This window comes from Schistocerca gregaria, chromosome 1, assembly GCF_023897955.1.
Source record: "Schistocerca gregaria isolate iqSchGreg1 chromosome 1, iqSchGreg1.2, whole genome shotgun sequence".
Taxonomy (NCBI): Eukaryota; Metazoa; Arthropoda; class Insecta; order Orthoptera; family Acrididae; genus Schistocerca; species Schistocerca gregaria.
In genome coordinates, this window is record NC_064920.1 from 507,034,911 (window position 1) to 507,052,500 (window position 17,590).

The window sequence follows — 17,590 nt, forward strand, 5'->3', positions numbered from 1 at the left end:
TCGGATGTTTTGTGTCTTATCAGCTGTCATAAATGTTGCATGTGTTTTGTTAGTATGAGCAATTATCTGTTTTGCATAAAAGTGGATCACAGGATTTGTGTTAAATTTTGCCAAAAGAATGGAATAAAGTACAGTAAAATTTTAGAAGTGTTAAATATTGCTTTTGGTGAGAGTGCTATGAGTAAAACAAGTGTGTACGTGTGGTATAGGCAGAAGGCCACGAGGACGTTGGAGATGACGAATTGCCTGGACGCCCAAAATATCATCATCAACCGATGAAATCCTTTTCTAGAAATATGAAACAAATGATTATGTACGTGACGGAAGTCATTGATGATCCTGGCCTCTCAGTAGACTCATGCAGTGAAGTTTTCCGCATATTTTAAGTATGAAACCTGTGGCAGCAAAATATATTTCAAGACCGTTGAATTTCAAACAAAAACAGCTGTGAACGCAAGTTGGCCAGGAGCCGCTAGATGAAGTCAACAATGAAGCTACTGAAATCTGCCATTAAAGGCGATGAAACACGAGTTTACGGATGTAACGTCGAAACTAAGGCGCAATTGTCCCAGTGGAAGCACTCTGGATAGCCAAGACCGAAAAAAGGTCGACAAATGCGGACATATGTGAAGATTATAATCACTGTGTTCTTAACTGCATAATCCACATGAGATCTTGCAACAAGGTCGAATAATCAATAAGAAGTACTACTTTCAGCGACTGGAATTGTGATGGAACAATTCATGGCTTTTGCAAGACGACAATGAACCTGCTCTTACTTCGCTGCTTGTTCGTGAATTTTTTGCCTCCACATTGGAAAGCCATGGCCCCATGTGACACTGTTCTGTTCCAAAAAAGTTAATAAAATATTAAAGGTTCATTGTTTTGAAAGCTTAGATGAGATTAAAAACGCATCGTTTAGAGAGCTAAAAGCTATCCCAAAGATGAAATTCTAGAAGCGTTGGCATAAGTATTTAATATCTCGTAGAGGCCATTTTGATGGGGATAGTACTGACGTAGGAAATAAATAAAACAGTTTCCAAAAAACAAATATTCCCATGGTATACAGCCTATATTTAACAACATTCATCCCATACAACAAGGGCGCTGATGACCACGCTATTGAGAGCGCTGTCCAAATAAACAAAACAACATAAGTATTTTCTTTATACCACAGTGGAACATAGGGCGCTACTTTCAATTTGGTTTATTGTAGTGCATGAACCTATATTGTGTGCAAGAATTGTCGCTACACCTGATTTCGTTCTCGATTGTCCACCACCTGGTCTGCGGGTCTCCTATCCCTGTCGATCTACATCTACATGATTACTCTTCTATTCACAATAAAGTGCCTGGCAGAGGGTTCAATGAACCACCTTCATGCTGTCTCTCTACCGTTCTACTCTCGAACGGCACGCGGGAAAAACGAGCACTTAAATTTTTCCGTGCGAGCCCTGAGTTCTCTTATTTTATGGTGATGATCATTTCTCCCTATGTAGGTGGGTGCCAACAGAATGATTTCGCAATCGGAGGAGAAAACTGGTAATTGAAATTTCATGAGACGATCCCGTCGCAACGAAAAACGCCTTTGTTTTAATGATTGCCACTCCAATTCACGAATCATGTCTGTGACACTATCTACCCTATTTCGCGATAATACAAAACGAACTGCTCTTGTCTGTGCTTTTTCGATGTCATCCGTCAGTTCCACCTGATGCGGATCCCACACCTCACAGCAGTACTCCAGAATACGGCGGACGAGCGTGGTGTAAGCGGTCTATTTAGTAGGCATGTTGCACGTTCTGTGTGTTGTGCCAATGAATCGCAGTCTTTGATTTGCTCTACCCACAACATTAACTATGTAACTGTTCCAATTTAGGTTATTTGTAGTTGTAATCCCTAAGTATTATAGTTGAATTTACAGCCTTCAGATTTGCGTGGCTTACCGCGTAATCGAAATTTAGTGGATTTTTTTTAGTACTCAAGTGAATAACTTCACACTTTTCATTATTCAGGGTCAATTGCCACTTTTCGCACCATACAGATATCTTGCGTAGATCATTTTGCAACTCGTTTTGGTTCTGATGACTTTACAAGACGGAAAATGGCAGCATTATCTGCAAACTAGCTAAGACGGCTACTAAGATTGTCTCCTATATCGATAATACAGATCATGAACAAGAGAGGGTCTCTCTTCCCTGGGGAACGCCGGATATTACTTCTGTTTTACTCGATGACTTTTCGTCTATTACTACTAACTGTGACCTTTCCGACAGGAAATCACGAATCCAATCGCACAATTGAGGCGATACTCCGTAGACACGCAGTTTGGTTACAAGACGTTTGTGAGGAACGGTGTCAAAAGCCTTCTGGAAATGTAAAAATATGGAATCAATTTGACATCCCCTGTCGATAGCCCTCATTACTTCATGAGTATAAAGAGTTAGTTGTGTTTCACAAGAACGATATTTTCTAAATCCGTGCTGGTTATATGTCAATAAATGGTTTCATTGAGGTACTTCATAATGTTAGAATACAGTATATGTTCCAAAACACTATTGCAAATCGACGTTAGTGGTATGGGCCCGGAATTCATTGGATTTCTGTAACTTTCTCTTTTTGGGTATTGGTGTGCCTTGAGCAATTTTCCAGTCTTTAGGTACGGATGTTTCTGTGAGCGAGCGGATGCATACAATTGCTAAATATGGAGCTATTGTATCAGCATACTCTGAGAGGAAACTGACTGGTATACAATCTGGGCCAGGAGCCCTCCCTTCATTAAGTGACTGAAGCTGCTTTGCAGCACAGAGGATATCTGCTTCTATGTTTTTCACCATGGCGGTTATTCTTGATTGAAATTCAGGAATATTTACTTGATGGCGTCTTCTGTTTTTCTAAGAGTATGCTGAACCTGGCGTGAACTGTGCTCTTTCACAATGATGCCGTGTGTTTCGCCATGAATTGTGTTCCCAGAAAACTTCATTTGACATACTGTTTCGTTACATTACATCAACGAGGTAAGTGTATTTGTTGACAGAAATCTGCTTTTTTCCTTCTACTTGTTTAGTCACGTTTCGTGTAGTGCTATCACAAAGAAATGTTCATTTAAGATTACTCCGGAAAGTGATGAGTTCGGTTCTCGTCCTAGCTCCCTCGACCTTCATAGTTGGCTCAATAGTCTGAAATCCGTTCGCTTTTCGGTGATACTGTGGTGGCACCCCTGTCCACGTTACAAGCGCCTTGACACGTCCTTCAGTACTCCTCGCAGTGATTCACGCACGCATTCTTTCAAATACACCTGGCTCCATTCGGATTACGTTTCATGCATTGGTTACTTGCTGATACAAACAGTCACAGTCTCTGAACTGTTCCTCTGCTATAGACAGTACACAGTTCTGTGAAATGTGGTCATTTCCTTCCACATTTAGCTTTTTCTTAAGCACAGTAACGGGACCACACCTAACCACAAGAAAGAGTCCTACATCGTAACACAAACCCCTCTGTACTTCACTGTTGGCACCACACATGACGGCAGACAACCCTTCCATCGGATTTCCACGGGGTGTGTCGTGATTCATCACTCGAATCACTCCTTTCCAGTCATCCTCGGACCAATGCCGTCACTCTTGACATCACTTCAACCAGCTCTCAGCAGAAATCTGTGGCTTACGAGGAGATACGGGCCAATGTAATCGATTCTTTCTAACTTCCTATACACAGCAACTGCGCTAGCCGGCCTGCTGGCAGCACTTAGCAGTTCACCAGTGGTTTCTTCCACTGAATTCATGAGATTTTTTTAGAAACAACCTCTGCAACGTTCGACGGTCCCTGTCTGTCAGTACACGAGACCTGCATGATCTTGGTTAAGCTGTGGCTGTTTTTTAGCGTTTACGCTTCACAGTCATATCACCGGCAGACGACGTGAGAAACTTCAGAAGTTTTGATACGTTCCTGGTGGCTTTGTTACTCAGGTGACATCCAATGAGTAGTCAACGTCGAACTCACTGAGGTCTCCTTACCGACTGTTGTTCTGCTTCTCTACTGACAACATACTCCTCCCCGCCTCCTTTTATATTTGGGAGGTCCGCCTACCGTGACATCTAGCGGTCAAAATCCACATTACATAATGATGTCTAGATACTGATTGTGTACTATGTCATCTCTTGTGAATCCTGCCGCATTCATAAATACTACACATTGCGCTTTACATGTGGAACGGCTCATATCTCAACATGTATTGATTTCTGGAAATAAAACCTAGTAACTTTTCTTGTAGTTTTGAGCGAAATTATCTCCTGTAGGAATATGTGACACTTTTTTTAAACTCCCTGTGTGTAAAATAACAAACATAGAATCGCTGCAGGCAGTACTGACAAAACTATGAGCACAGTATGGCAGACACATGCTATGCAAACGACCAGATAGTGAAAACCTTTTAACAACCAAACCACCGACGAACAGACGTCTCAAAACAAGCACACCAGCCCAGCGCGTACAGTAGCCCGTAACACCTCAGGTTTCCTAGACATCGCTCCCACCATGGATTCACTAACTAATGATGTAGGCATACACCAACACCTGGGCCCCTGAAACTAGAAACAAAGACTGAAGCAATACGCAAGCACCAAACACATACCCACATGCATCTAAACCAAGGAGTAGGCTGCCACTGGCTGAACAAAAGTAACATTAAACACCAAAGCAGTCAGTAAGACATAAACGAAGGCCTCATTAATGCTGGTGGAAAAAATAGCTCCCAGACTGTGCGGCTGGTCGCGGCGGAGGTTCGAGTCCTCCCTCGGGCATGGCTGTGTGTGTTTGTCCTTAGGATAATTTAGGTTCAGTAGTGTGTACGCTTAGGGACTGAATACCTTAGCAGTTAAGTCCCATAACATTTCACACACACAATAATACCTCCCAACGCCACAGCAAATTAAAGCAAATCTCAGTTGACTACCTGCACTTTATGTGATACAGCTTTCTAACCCTCCTGCAGTCTGAACTTAATTTTACCTGTATACATTGTGTTTAACCACAATGATAAATGTGATCTATTTTACCTCACACTGGTACACTAAGCAGTCATACTGCACACGTTGTCTATCAAAGTTACTGTTAATACTAAAAACTCTTATAGGTTGTAACTTCTGTGTCATAAGTCTCTTTTGATCGGCTATTAATTTCTTTATAGTTGTGAAACATGATTTATGTTAAACTGGATTTTCATTGCAGGCTAAACGATAACAAAACACGTTTGTACCCACAAATGATACAGCGGTCCGCTAGTCATTTTATGTAGAACTCTTAAATTTGTTAGTTTAAAATTGTTGTTTTCTCCCAAAGTTACAACAGCCGTGTTCACAGGACTACAAATATACGTTCTTGTTTTGATGTACACTCAGGCGCACTATTGGACCTCAGGTAACCCAGTAAATCACCCAGTCATAATCTCATAGAACACGTCTGAGACAATGTCGAACAACTGGTGAAACACAGCTCTGTACATTCCCGCAGTTTGGAAGATGTAAAGCAGCGACGGCCATGGTGCCCCAGTCCACAAGTACGTAAGCGCAATGTGCTTACCGAGTCTCGGCCTGTTCGGCCTCTATCGCCTTTGGTTGGTCTTTCCTGGAAATACTCGATACAGCGTGACATTTCAGTTAGCATTGCGGTACAGCGTTTTCCGGTCGGCACTACTCTCCTCAGTTCGGCAGAATCGTGGTGTCTGATGTGTTTGCCCGTAGCTGTTTGTTCGTGGCATGAAGGACGTCCACAGGGCCATTATCTGTTTGCATAAAAAGAGACAGTCTAGTGATCTACCGTCACAAGTCTTTAAAAAATGAATGAGACTGTCAGAAGAGAGGGATGGTTCAAATGGCTCTGAGCACTATGGGACTTAACTACCGTGGTCATCAGTCTCCTAGAACTTAGAACTACTTAAACCTAACTAACCTAAGGACATCACACAACACCCAGCCATCACGAGGCAGAGAAAATCCCTGACCCCGCCGGGAATCGAACCCGAGAACGCTACCGCACGGCCGAAGAGAGGGATGAGAATTCTTAGCATATCCTCGTATTATGCAATCGCGTAAACAACAAGTACTGCAAATTTCCTTTTAAACGACATTCCAATACCATCCAGGAAGAATTTAAATATTTCGTTGACGATGAAAGGGCAAAAATTGCAACGATAGACAGATGAGGTTCATCGCTCTATACATCAACAAATTTGCTGGCATACAGCGCCTGAAAAAATTGGTGGTATGAACAGTAAAATTTTCGAAGTCGCACGCATTATTCCACTGTCAGTTGCAACAATTTTCGACGGAACTGAAGGAAAAGTGCGGAGACTTTATGTATTCGTGTTACTGCAAAGCACGTTGATTACGGAATTGAGTCAAGAGACATGCCTGGAACTGTTTTACGAACTAAAACGCTCTATTGTTGAGCGTATGAAGGAAAAAGGAGAGCAGGGACGAAAATTAGAGCACCTGGAATCTATTACAGATCTCGCATTTTGAGTGGGCTTGGCTGCACACTGGCCACAGTAAGATACTGCAAGGTGAGGAACAACTTATTTCTGATTTGATGGGGATGCATTTAAAAAGAAAATCTCAATGTACAAGGGGCAAATTCGCACAAAAAACACATTCCAGTTCCCTAATATCACTAGCTTTAAAGAAAACGCAAGGTAGAATAATTCATTGATGCCTTGAAAGAATTGCAAGGATAGCTTTCTACTCTCTTGAGGACATTGCTTATCTTCCATCTATTTTTGAGGTGTTTCCGAGGCCGTTTGCTGTTTACAATGAAAGCTCCCCTAAGCGTATACTAATTGAATTGATTGATCTGGAATGTAAACCCCCTTTTAAAGACAAATCCTTTTACGTTGATACTGTCCAGGAAATCTAAAAAAATGGTTCAAGTGGCTCTGAGCACTATGGGACTTAACTGCTAAGGTCATCAGTCCCCTAGAACTTAGAACTACTTAAACCTAACTAACCTAAGGACATCACACACATCCATAACCGAGGCAGGATTCGAACCTGCGACCGTAGCGGTCGCGCGGTTCCAGACTGAAGCGCCTAGAACCGGGCTGGCCCAAGAAATTTACATTGCTTTCATCAGATACCAGTAAAGTTTCGACATCTCCATCATGAGGTTGCAAAAGTGGAAAAATATTTCAATCAGCTTATGTGAGATGCAAAAGTGGTAAACCGAGCGAGGTGGCGCAGTGGTTAGCACACTGGACTCGCATTCGGAAGGACGACGGTTCAATCCCGTCTCCAGCCATCCTGATTTAGGTTTTCCGTGATTTCCCTAAATCGTTTAAGGCAAATGCCGGGATGGTTCCTTTGAAAGGGCACGGCCGATTTCCTCCCCAATCCTTCCCTAACCCGAGCTTGCGCTCCGTCTCTAATGACCTCGTTGTCGACGGGACGTTAAACACTAACCACCACCTAACCACCAAAAGTGGTAAGATATTTCAATCAACTTATGTGAGTGAAAGGCCTATCTATCATTATGAAAATAAGTATGTTACAATTTCATCGCGACCTGAGTGCGAAACTCTGTGAAATTGTTTGCATCTGTCTGTATGCCGACAGTTTGTTCCAGATAACCATTATATTATGTCTTCAGTGCGCCAAAAATAATTAAATACTACTGAAAATTTGTTTTTTTGGTGATCTACGTTGTTGAGAAATATGAAATCAAGCCGTATGCAGCGCGACTGCATTGGCATTTCAATACGGTGCTTTCACACTTTCACCGTCTTCCTCCCTCCTCAAACTGAGACAGTTTGACATGTGGGAGAGGGGGGGGGGGGGGATGTGCAACCAGGCATAGGGCTACGGCAAGCCCTGCTCTACCGGACCTGACCATCATTGAGTGCCTTCAGCTGGCATCCCTGAAGAAACTTGTGGACTCTCTCGTTCGTCCAACTGAGGCCATTATTAAAACTAGAAGCGGTGTTAGACGTTATTAATGTGCTGTCTGACGGTGACGACTAATTTTTTAACAGCGATGTTGTGATTCCCTGTATAGTTCAGACACACGGTTGACGACATACTGAATTTTGGGTCTGAGCGGCAGCTGTGCTCTGATAGCCTAATGGTAAGGCTTGCGATGAGCGGGAAATCTGGGTTCAACTCTCGTCCGTCACAAATTTTCACTACGGTCATTCCATTGTACAACTGATGGTCGTCCATATTCTCTACTGCGAATACATTTCATGTAATTTTTTTATCTTGTACGCTTAGGGGCGTAGTTCTCTTGTTTTCCTAGTGCTGACATAACATTCGTGCTTATTTTTGTAAGCTGACGCTACGCTTGTCGAATGTTGTGCCGCAGCTCTCGGCGGGCGCCGCTGTTGTCCAGGAGCGGGGGCTGGGGCAGCTGCGAGCTGCGGCAGCCCGACCTGCAGCTGCAGCTGATCTTCCACTGCCCGGCCGCCCCCGAGTTGGGCCACTTCTGCTGCCTCATTCAGCACGGCGGCCGCCTACGACCCGCCCCCACAGGTCATCCCACTTCCACCCACACTTCCTAGACATATCATTTCCTCAGACTGATATTGTTGCCTCTGTTATAGCAGAGGTAAATAGCTTATATTTCAGATACGCTAGGCTCATACCTTGTGTGTCTATCTTGTTGTGGGCTGGCTTTAAGTGATCGATATGCTGCGGGAACTACTGACGGCCTTGGGAGAGCCAGTCCTGACAAAACTCTACCATCTGGTGAGCAAGATGTATGAAACAGGCGAAATACCCTCAGACTTCAAGAAGAATATAACAATTCCAATCCCAAAGAAAGCAGCTGTTGACAGATGTGATAATTACCGAACTATCAGTTTAATAAGTCACAGCTGCAAAATACTAACGCGAATTCTTTACAGGCGAATGGAAAAACTAGTAGAAGCCGACCTCGGGGAAGATCAGTTTGGATTCCGTAAAAATGTTGGAACACGTGAGGCAATACTGACCCTACGACTTATCTTAGAAGCTAGATTAAGGAAGTGCAAACCTACGTTTCTAGCATTTGTAGACCTAGAGAAAGCTTTTTACAATGTTGACTGCAATACTCTCTTTCAAATTCTGAAGGTGGCAGGGGTAAAATACAGGGCGCGAAGGCTATTTACAATTTGTACAGAAACCAGATGGCAGTTATAAGAGTCGAGGGACATGAAAGGGAAGCAGTGGTTGGGAAGGGAGTGAGACAGGGTTGTAGTCTCTCCCCGATGTTATTCAATCTGTATATTGAGCAAGCAGTGAAGGAAACAAAAGAAAAATTCGGAGTTGGTATTAAAATCCATGGAGAAGAAATAAAAACATTGAGATTCGCCGATGACATTGTAATTCTGTCAGAGACAGCAAAGGCCTTGGAAGAGCAGTTGAACGGAATGGACAGTGTCTTGAAAGGAGGGTATAAGATGAACATAAACAAAATCAAAACGAGGATAATGGAATGGAATGTCGAATTAAGATTAAGTCGGGTGATGCTGAGGGAATTAGATTAGGAAATGAGACACTTAATGTTGTAAAGGAGTTTTGCTATTTGGGGAGCAAAATAACTGATGATGGTCGAAGTAGAGAGGATATAAAATGTAGACTGGCAATGCCAAGGAAAGCGTTTATGAAGAAGAGAAATTTGTTAACATCGAGTATAAATTTAAGTGTCAGGAAGACATTTCTGAAAATATTTGTATGGAGTGCAACCATCTATGGAAGTGAAACATGGACGATAAATAGTTTGGACAAGAAGAGAATAGAAGCGTTCGAAATGTGGTGCTACAGAAGAATGCTGAAGATTAGATGGGTAGATCACATAACTAATGAGGAAGTATCGTATAGGATTGGGGAGAAGAGGAGTTTGTGGCACAACTTGACCAGAAGAAGGGATTGGTTGGTAGGACATGTTCTGAGGCATGAAGGGATCACAAATTTAGCATTAGAGGGCACCGTGGTGGGTAAAAATCTTAGAGGGAGACCAAGAGATGAATACACTAAGCTGATTCAGAAGGATGTAGGCTGCAGTAGGTACTGGGAGATGAAGGAGCCTGCACAGGATAGAGTAGCATGGAGAGCTGCATCAAACTAGTCTCAGGACTGAAGACCACAACAGCAACAACGCTGCGGGATACCAAGTCTTTACTCGTTCCCACGTAATAACTGTTACATTCTTTTCCGGATTTCCTCGTGGCCGTCTTGTTTTGTCTTCATGTTGTGGTGTTCTATAAAGTGCCACGTATTTAACCGCGAACTCCGTTTCCTATTGCAGAGGGCCCAGGCTATAAGAGAGCTTGCACATTTAAATAATTCACTACGAAGTCACATGCCACTATTTCCATAATTCTTCTATATTCAAATAAGTTATTAGCTCACAACAGCTGTTAAGCAACAAAGCCTTTCAGACAATATGTTCATACATGATGCTTCAATGCACCACCAAAACCATAAGTTAGTACTTAACTCCAAATAGCATGGCATAGACTTTATATAACAACATTCATTTTCTTTTACTGCTTGACCATTGTCGTCAGGCCCTTTCTTCTTTGGAGTCCACAGCTCACACACAATATTACGGACCGTATCGGGAAAGTGCTGGCCAAGTTCAGAGTTGAAACAATCTTCAGACCCACCAAGAAGATTGGTGAATGCTTAAGATCGGCGAAAGATGCACGACACCCTTTAGCTACTCCTGGTGTGTATAAGATTACGTGTAGTTGTGGGAAGGTTTACATTGGAACCACAAAAAGAAGTATCATTACTCGCCTAACTGAACATAAAAGGAACTGTCGACTGGGACACACGGACAAATCGGCTGTAGCGGAACATGTTTTTGAAACGGGTGACCATGAAATAAAATTTAGTGAGACGAGCGTGCTAGCTAAGACATCGCATTATTATGCACGTATGTATAGAGAGGCTGTAGAGATTTTTAAACACCACAATAATTTTAAGAGGAAATAAGAAGGCTTGAAGTTAGATAATATATGGCGATCGACTTTGTACCAAAGATCTGACAATCGATTACCTTCAATCGAGAGTAATGACGCCAGCCAGAGATAGTTTTACTGTTGACAACACGTGACGAGTGGTGGCGCCCTCTACGCGCTCTGTATAAACAGGACCTCCATGACCTAGCAGCCAGTCGTAGACTCACCTCAGATGATGTTGCCCGCAGCTGGCAACGAAACGTCAGGGAGAAGTATTTCTACTCTTGGACCACGGCCTCTTAGCCCGTAAGTTTTAATTACTGAAGACGCCGGCCGTGAAAGCCTACACGCTGTGAGTTCCTTGGTGTTCATATTTCTGCATGCAAATGCTAAATGGAATACACACTTTCAAATTTTGAAAATAGCGGCGATAAAACAGAGGAAGCGAAAAATTATCTACAACATGTACGGAAATCAGACTGCAGTTATAAAAGATTTCAAGGGTATGAAGGAGAATCACTAGTTACGAAACAACTGAGGCTGGGCTGCAGCCTATCCTCGGTGTTATTCAGCCTGTACCTTTAGAAGGCAATAAAGCAAACCGAGAAGAAGTTTGGAAAAGGAAATTAAAGTTCAGGAAGAAGAAAAATTTTAGGTTTGCCGATGTCAGAGACAGTTAACGATCTGGAAGATTAGTTCAACGGAATGGATAGTGTCTTGAAACGAGGTAGCAAGATGAAGATCAACAAAAGTAAAACAATGGAAATGGAACTAGTCGAATTAAGTGAAGGATGATGAGGGAATTAGATTAGGAAATAAGTCACTAAAAGTAGTAGATGAGTTTTCTATTTGAGTAGCAAAATAACTAAGATCGAAATAGTGAGGATTTAAGATGCATTCTAGCAATGGCAAGAAAATCGTTTCTGAAGAAAAGAATTTCGTTAGCATAAAAAAAGGTTCAAATGGCTCTGAGCACTATGGGACTTAACATCTTAGGTCATCAGTCCCCTAGAACTTAGAACTACTTAAACCTAACTAACCTAAGAACATTACACACATCCATGCCCGAGGATTCGAACCTGCGACCGTAGCAGTCCCGCGGTTCCGGACTGCAGTGCCTAGAACCGCACGACCATCGCGGCCAGCCGTTAGCATCAAACATAAAATTAAGTGCTAGGAAGTCCTTTCTGAATTTATTGGTGTGGCATGTGTGGAAGTGAAATATAGACAATGAACACTTCAGACAAGAGGAAAAGAGAAGCTTTTGAAATGTAGCCCAGTAGTAAATCGTTGAAGATTAAGTGAGTCAATCAGTTAACTATAATGAAGAGATACTGAACTGAATTAGAGAAAAAAGAAAATTCTGGCACAATTTTACTAAATGAAGAGATCGGTTGATAAGATATATCTTTAGGTATCAAGGAATGGTCAGTTTGGTACAACTGAGGGAACCATGAGCGTGGAGGTGAGAACAGTAGGGGGAGACCAAGGCTTGACCATAATAAGCCCGTTCAAATCGATGTAGCTTGCAGATTCATGCAGAGATTGGAAAGTGCCAAATCAGAATGCTTTGCCTCTTTTTATTCTGGCGATACATTACCAAACAAAACAACACATTCTTGTATGCATATTACAGGTAGTTTTATAAGCAAACCAATTACATTGCAAATTAAATCTAGTCAGAATCAGGGAGACTGTGGAATGCCTATTTATTTTCAATTGCAATACAGTGGAACCTCGATTAACCAGACTAATTGCTGTCGTCAGTCTTTCGGATAATCCGAAATCCGGATAACTGAATCAGTATTCTTAATATCGTTTACCGAAGAAGTACCTACACCACACTTCTCAGCTAAATTACGACCAGTTTCTCCATTTTTAACGAATGAATAATGTTTATTTTTTTTCCTGAGCAATGACACCACTCTCTTACGTCTTTTAAGCATATACGCGGCACGACGCTGCGATTGGCAACTGTCTAACTCAAACAATAATGAAATGGGCGCTGTCTAACTCAAACAATAACGAAACGCACGGGGCAGAAATCGCACTGGGTAGTGCCAGTACATCCGTGCACACACCCGTTTGGTAGCGGACGACAATCCGGATAATCGAGAATCCGTATACCTGAGGCCTGGATGATCGAGTCTCCACTGTACAATAGTAGTGACTGCGTAGGTGATTTCTTCCTAATTTTCCATCTAGAAACTTCTAGATATTTCATTACATATACAAGGTATGGGCTAAGCCGATTTCTGCGTGCTGTGCCAGCCGCAAAGCAGGAGGGGCAGGTACATAAGAACCATTCAAACTCCCACTGGTTTGTGTCAGCCTCCGGTTCCGGACTCAGGGAAGGGGGAAGAAGAATGCTAGGGATCGCTGCGGATTGTGCTCTGTCTGCTTCCAGGAAAGATTTTGACAGCCAGGGGCACTCTGCAACATTTTTCTGCTAATAACATTTGCAAAAAGTTTCCCTGGTGGAAAGAAGACTTGGTAAAGAACATAGCCAGTTTTTTGGTCATTGTTAAGACAAAACTTTCTAGGGGAGATAGTGTTCTGGAAAGCTCTCTAAAAGACATGGGCAGCCCCTGGGAATGCTTCGGCCGCCCGTTCGGCATATAACCCAACATTTTTCCCTTTTCTTCATGTTCAAGCGCCATAAACCAATTGTATGACATCTCGGATGACCGGAGTTTCGTGACGTAAAATTTTTAGACTTTCTGGAAGAGGAATTTCAGTACATTTGATTGGAAGAGCCGCATTTTTCGTATGGTGATCGGAGTACAGTGGCATTTGCTTGATTTTTTTCATCCGTGGAACAAAAATGGTACTTTCTGATTGGCAATTGATGCTTGAGACTCGGGAAACGTACGCAGCTTTTAACTTCATTTCGGATTTTGCTCTGAGAAGAGTGACTTCAAGCTCTTCTTGCAGAGGGGACACTCCGGCCTCTGTCTCCAGCAGTCACTTTGCGTCTTACTCTCAGTAGAGACTTTTCGGGTTCCACATGCAGCTGGGATCATTTGCGGCCACGAGGCTGCAGGTGAGGACTTCGCCAGCAAACTCCTGGGTCGGCGCATCTTTTGGCGGTATGCAAAAATGCCACACACAGCCGCACTTACCTTGCCATCGGCATGTCCCGCAGCCAGCCCATGCGCAATCCGACGACGGAGAGATTTACGAGCAGCACTATAATAATGGCGTGTGACGAGGGCCTCCCGTCGGGTAGACCGCTCGCCTGGCGCAAGTCTTTCGATCTGACGCCACTTCAGCTACTTGGGCGTCGATGGGGATGAAAATTATGATGATTAGGACAACACAACACCCAGTCCCTAAGCGGAGAAAATCTCTGACCCAGCCGGGAATCGAACCCAGGCCCTTAGGCTTCACAGCCTGTCGCACAGCCACTTTTGTTTTTAATCTCATTTTGTTCTTTTTCGTTCGTTTCATCTGCTCGGTGCGGACGTCGCAAGACACCCGTTTCAGTTCGTTGTTGATCCATTAACTCAGTTTTTTTTATTACAGAGGGCAGCTAACCCTCTGACCGAACACGCTCAGTTACCATGCCGGCACCACTCAGCTACGAACAGCACTGGTGGTATAAGTCACTATGAATTTAATAACTGACAATAATTTCGAAGCTAGTATCTGCCTGGCCTCTGAAACTGGCGCTGTTGTACAACTTCCCTTATATTCGAAGTATGAATACGATTGCTGGTGTCGAGTAGCAGATTTCTGCCAGTTAAAATTTAATATGTTAGGGAACTGAACTTACCATCACGTGGTTTCCTTCCTGAACTTTGCCAACCATAGGTCAGTTCAATTTCATCTTGCTTTGTGATTTTTTTTTTTTTTTTTTTGCTTCTGGAATAACTTTTACTGAATTACTTGGCAATATTTGTAACGAAATTAACTTGTCCTAATAAACTTAGGAATTTATCGTATCCTTGAATTTCATCCCATAGCTAGTCATACCTGTGCATAGCTAAGAAAACTATTTGATTACCCCAACCATTGATCCACTGACGGCCCAAAAGTAGCGTTCATTAACTCCGTTGTGCACATTTTAATTAGGATGGTTCTTTGGGGGAGAGATCTAGATAGATAATTAACTAGCATCATTTCTCACCCTCTTTAATAGCGAGAGGAATTTGCGAGACGAAAAGGCTTGCACAGAATAGGCCAGCGTGGAGTGCTGTATCAAACTGGTTTTCGAAGTGAAGACCACAACAACAACAATATTTTCTTGAACAATTACTTGCAAATCACTTTAAGAGCAAATGCAATCCTCTAACCATTTTAACATAATATTATCACTGCACGTGCCTCGTTCAAAAGCTTCAGCTGCTTTCTTAAAGCCTGTGTATGTAAATGATGCCAAGAGTAGCTTGGTTAGTGTGGAAGACATCTGTGGCGTTGAAACTTCCTGCCAGAATAAAACAGTGTGCCGTACCGAGACTCGAACTCGGGACATTCGCCTTTGTAGGAGACTAAGTACTGGCGGAAGTAAAATTGTGAGGACAGGTTTTCAGTCGTGCTTGGGTTGGTAAAGCACTTGCCTGCGAAAGACAAAGGTACCGAGTTCGAGTCTCTTTCCAGCACACATTTTTAATCTGCCAGGAAGTTTCAAATTAGCGCACACTTCGCTGCAGAGTGAAAATTTCATTCTGATCTTTGACGTTGTTTTGTCTCGCTGCCGCAGATGCCTGCAAGTGGCTGAGCTCTGTGGGAGCCGACTATGTGCGGCAGCCCCAGGACCGCGAGGGACGCGTCGTTCACACAGAGGAAGATGGGTGACAAGCCGGCTGCTATCGTCGTTGATAATGTCTTTGATCGTTTTGATAGAAGTAATAAATTTTATACCGTGTTTGTCTTTTTCCAAATTATGTCTACAGTTTATCAGCAGACACCTCAACAGGTACCTTTGTATTTATGTACCGTAGGAAAAGAAAACGTTGTGTGACATAAACGACGGATGGGCTTTAAGCATAGGTTCAGCTACCGAACTAAAAATGAACTTTTACTATCTGCACATTGGTACTGTTCTATCTCTATGTGTAAATGTTCAGTCTTAAGTGTATTCCCTTAGATTAAAGATGCGTGCAAGTAAATTGCGCCCTCTTCGTAAAACTGTGTGTTACAGCCGGGGTCTGTAGGTGACGTTTTTTACGTTCCCTCCACAGAAGGGGAAAGGAAGATACATGACGAAATTTTGTCCCTTATATTAATTCATTTTGACCTGGTTTCACTCAGTCTATTGACGGATTTGCAGAGCAGAAATGTATAGATCTAGCATGCCAGATGAAGGGGAGGAGAGGAGAAGAGTGTGGATATGAAAGTAGAACTACGTTAATACAAAAACTGTTCAAGTATTTTAGCCTGCGAGAATTCTTCTAAAATGATTGGTTTCAATGAATATGAAAGAGGTACTGGGTCAAAATAATAATGTTTCTTATTCTCTGACTTCTCACGTGCACAATTTACTTTTTATTCCCTTCTATAGTTTAGGTTTTCTGTTGCCAAAGATGCAGGCAAGTAAGTTGCACCTACCTCGTAACGTACAGAGACGGTAAATGGTGCTGCAATTGCAACATGTCTATCTCGTGGGCAGGACTGTGGTAACTTTAATAAACCTCCGTCTCCCTATAACTCTTAAGACATACAGCCACTACTTCAGTGATACTACTATGCAAATAACAATAAAATGTGGCCCTGTGTAGAGAAATTGGAAGTGACATACTGTTTTTCTTTCTGAAAAGCTTCTCATGTTATCTACCACATAAGTAATTTAATCAAAGGTCATAGGTGTCTTGTGAACTTGAATGATGGACAGAATTAAATATCATATCCAATTTATTCATAAAACCGTGAGTTAAACGGAATATGGGTCAACATAACACACTGATTATCTCGTATTTTAGAATAAAGTGATCTGACTGGCAGTTGACAAAGGTAAACCGAGGGTGATGACTCGACTTTAATTGTAACGTTAGATGGATAATACTGCGATTAATATAAGTGACTGAGAACTGAACTTGGAAAACAACTACTACAATGTTCTTGAATCGGATCACAACATCTCCTGTCCTGGCACGCGGTAAGGTAACAGAATTCATTCTGAAGTTTCGTAGTGCCAGTGCTGCGAAATGCTCACCCTACACATGTAGAAAACTCGAAATGCAGTACCCAGTGCACATCGGCGTCGTGTCGGATGGTGGACCTCCCTCACCTCCTATTGTTCGGGTACGCCTTCACGCCCACACCGAACCTCGTCGGCATTCCTCCGAGGTTCGCCACCGAAACCCTTGCATCTCACACTGTCTGCAAGGCAATGGAAAGCTCCGCATGGACTTTTGTGCAAACGAATCTAAAACCGCAAACTGAAAACTCAGAATCGCGCGCTTAAGAGGCGCCACGTCATGGATTGCGCTGCCCCTTCCGCCGGGGGTTCGAGTCCTCCCTCGGGCGTGGGTGTATATGTTTAAGTACTGCGTAAGTCTAGGGACCGATAACCTCAGCACACATTTGCAGATTAGAAAACTCAGAAAACATTCCTGTATCAACTGCGCATCACTTCGCGTACCATACAGCCTCTGGGGTTAATATGGGAAAAACTGTTCCTACAACCCCAGCATATCGACAGGCGTCTGCTGC

General features: G+C 42.8%; 1 protein-coding gene across 1 annotated transcript in view; it reads left to right on the top strand.

Moving 5' to 3' along the window:
• LOC126355426 (uncharacterized) overlaps window positions 1–15,782 on the top strand; it is a 66,829-nt gene extending 51,047 nt beyond the window's left edge. The window contains exons 6-7 of the mRNA XM_050005770.1: window positions 8,356–8,522; window positions 15,639–15,782. Coding sequence (XP_049861727.1) covers window positions 8,356–8,522; window positions 15,639–15,733 — 262 coding nt within the window. The 3' untranslated portion in view covers window positions 15,734–15,782. The remainder of the gene's footprint in view (window positions 1–8,355; window positions 8,523–15,638) is intronic.
• The last annotated feature ends 1,808 nt before the right edge of the window (window positions 15,783–17,590 follow it).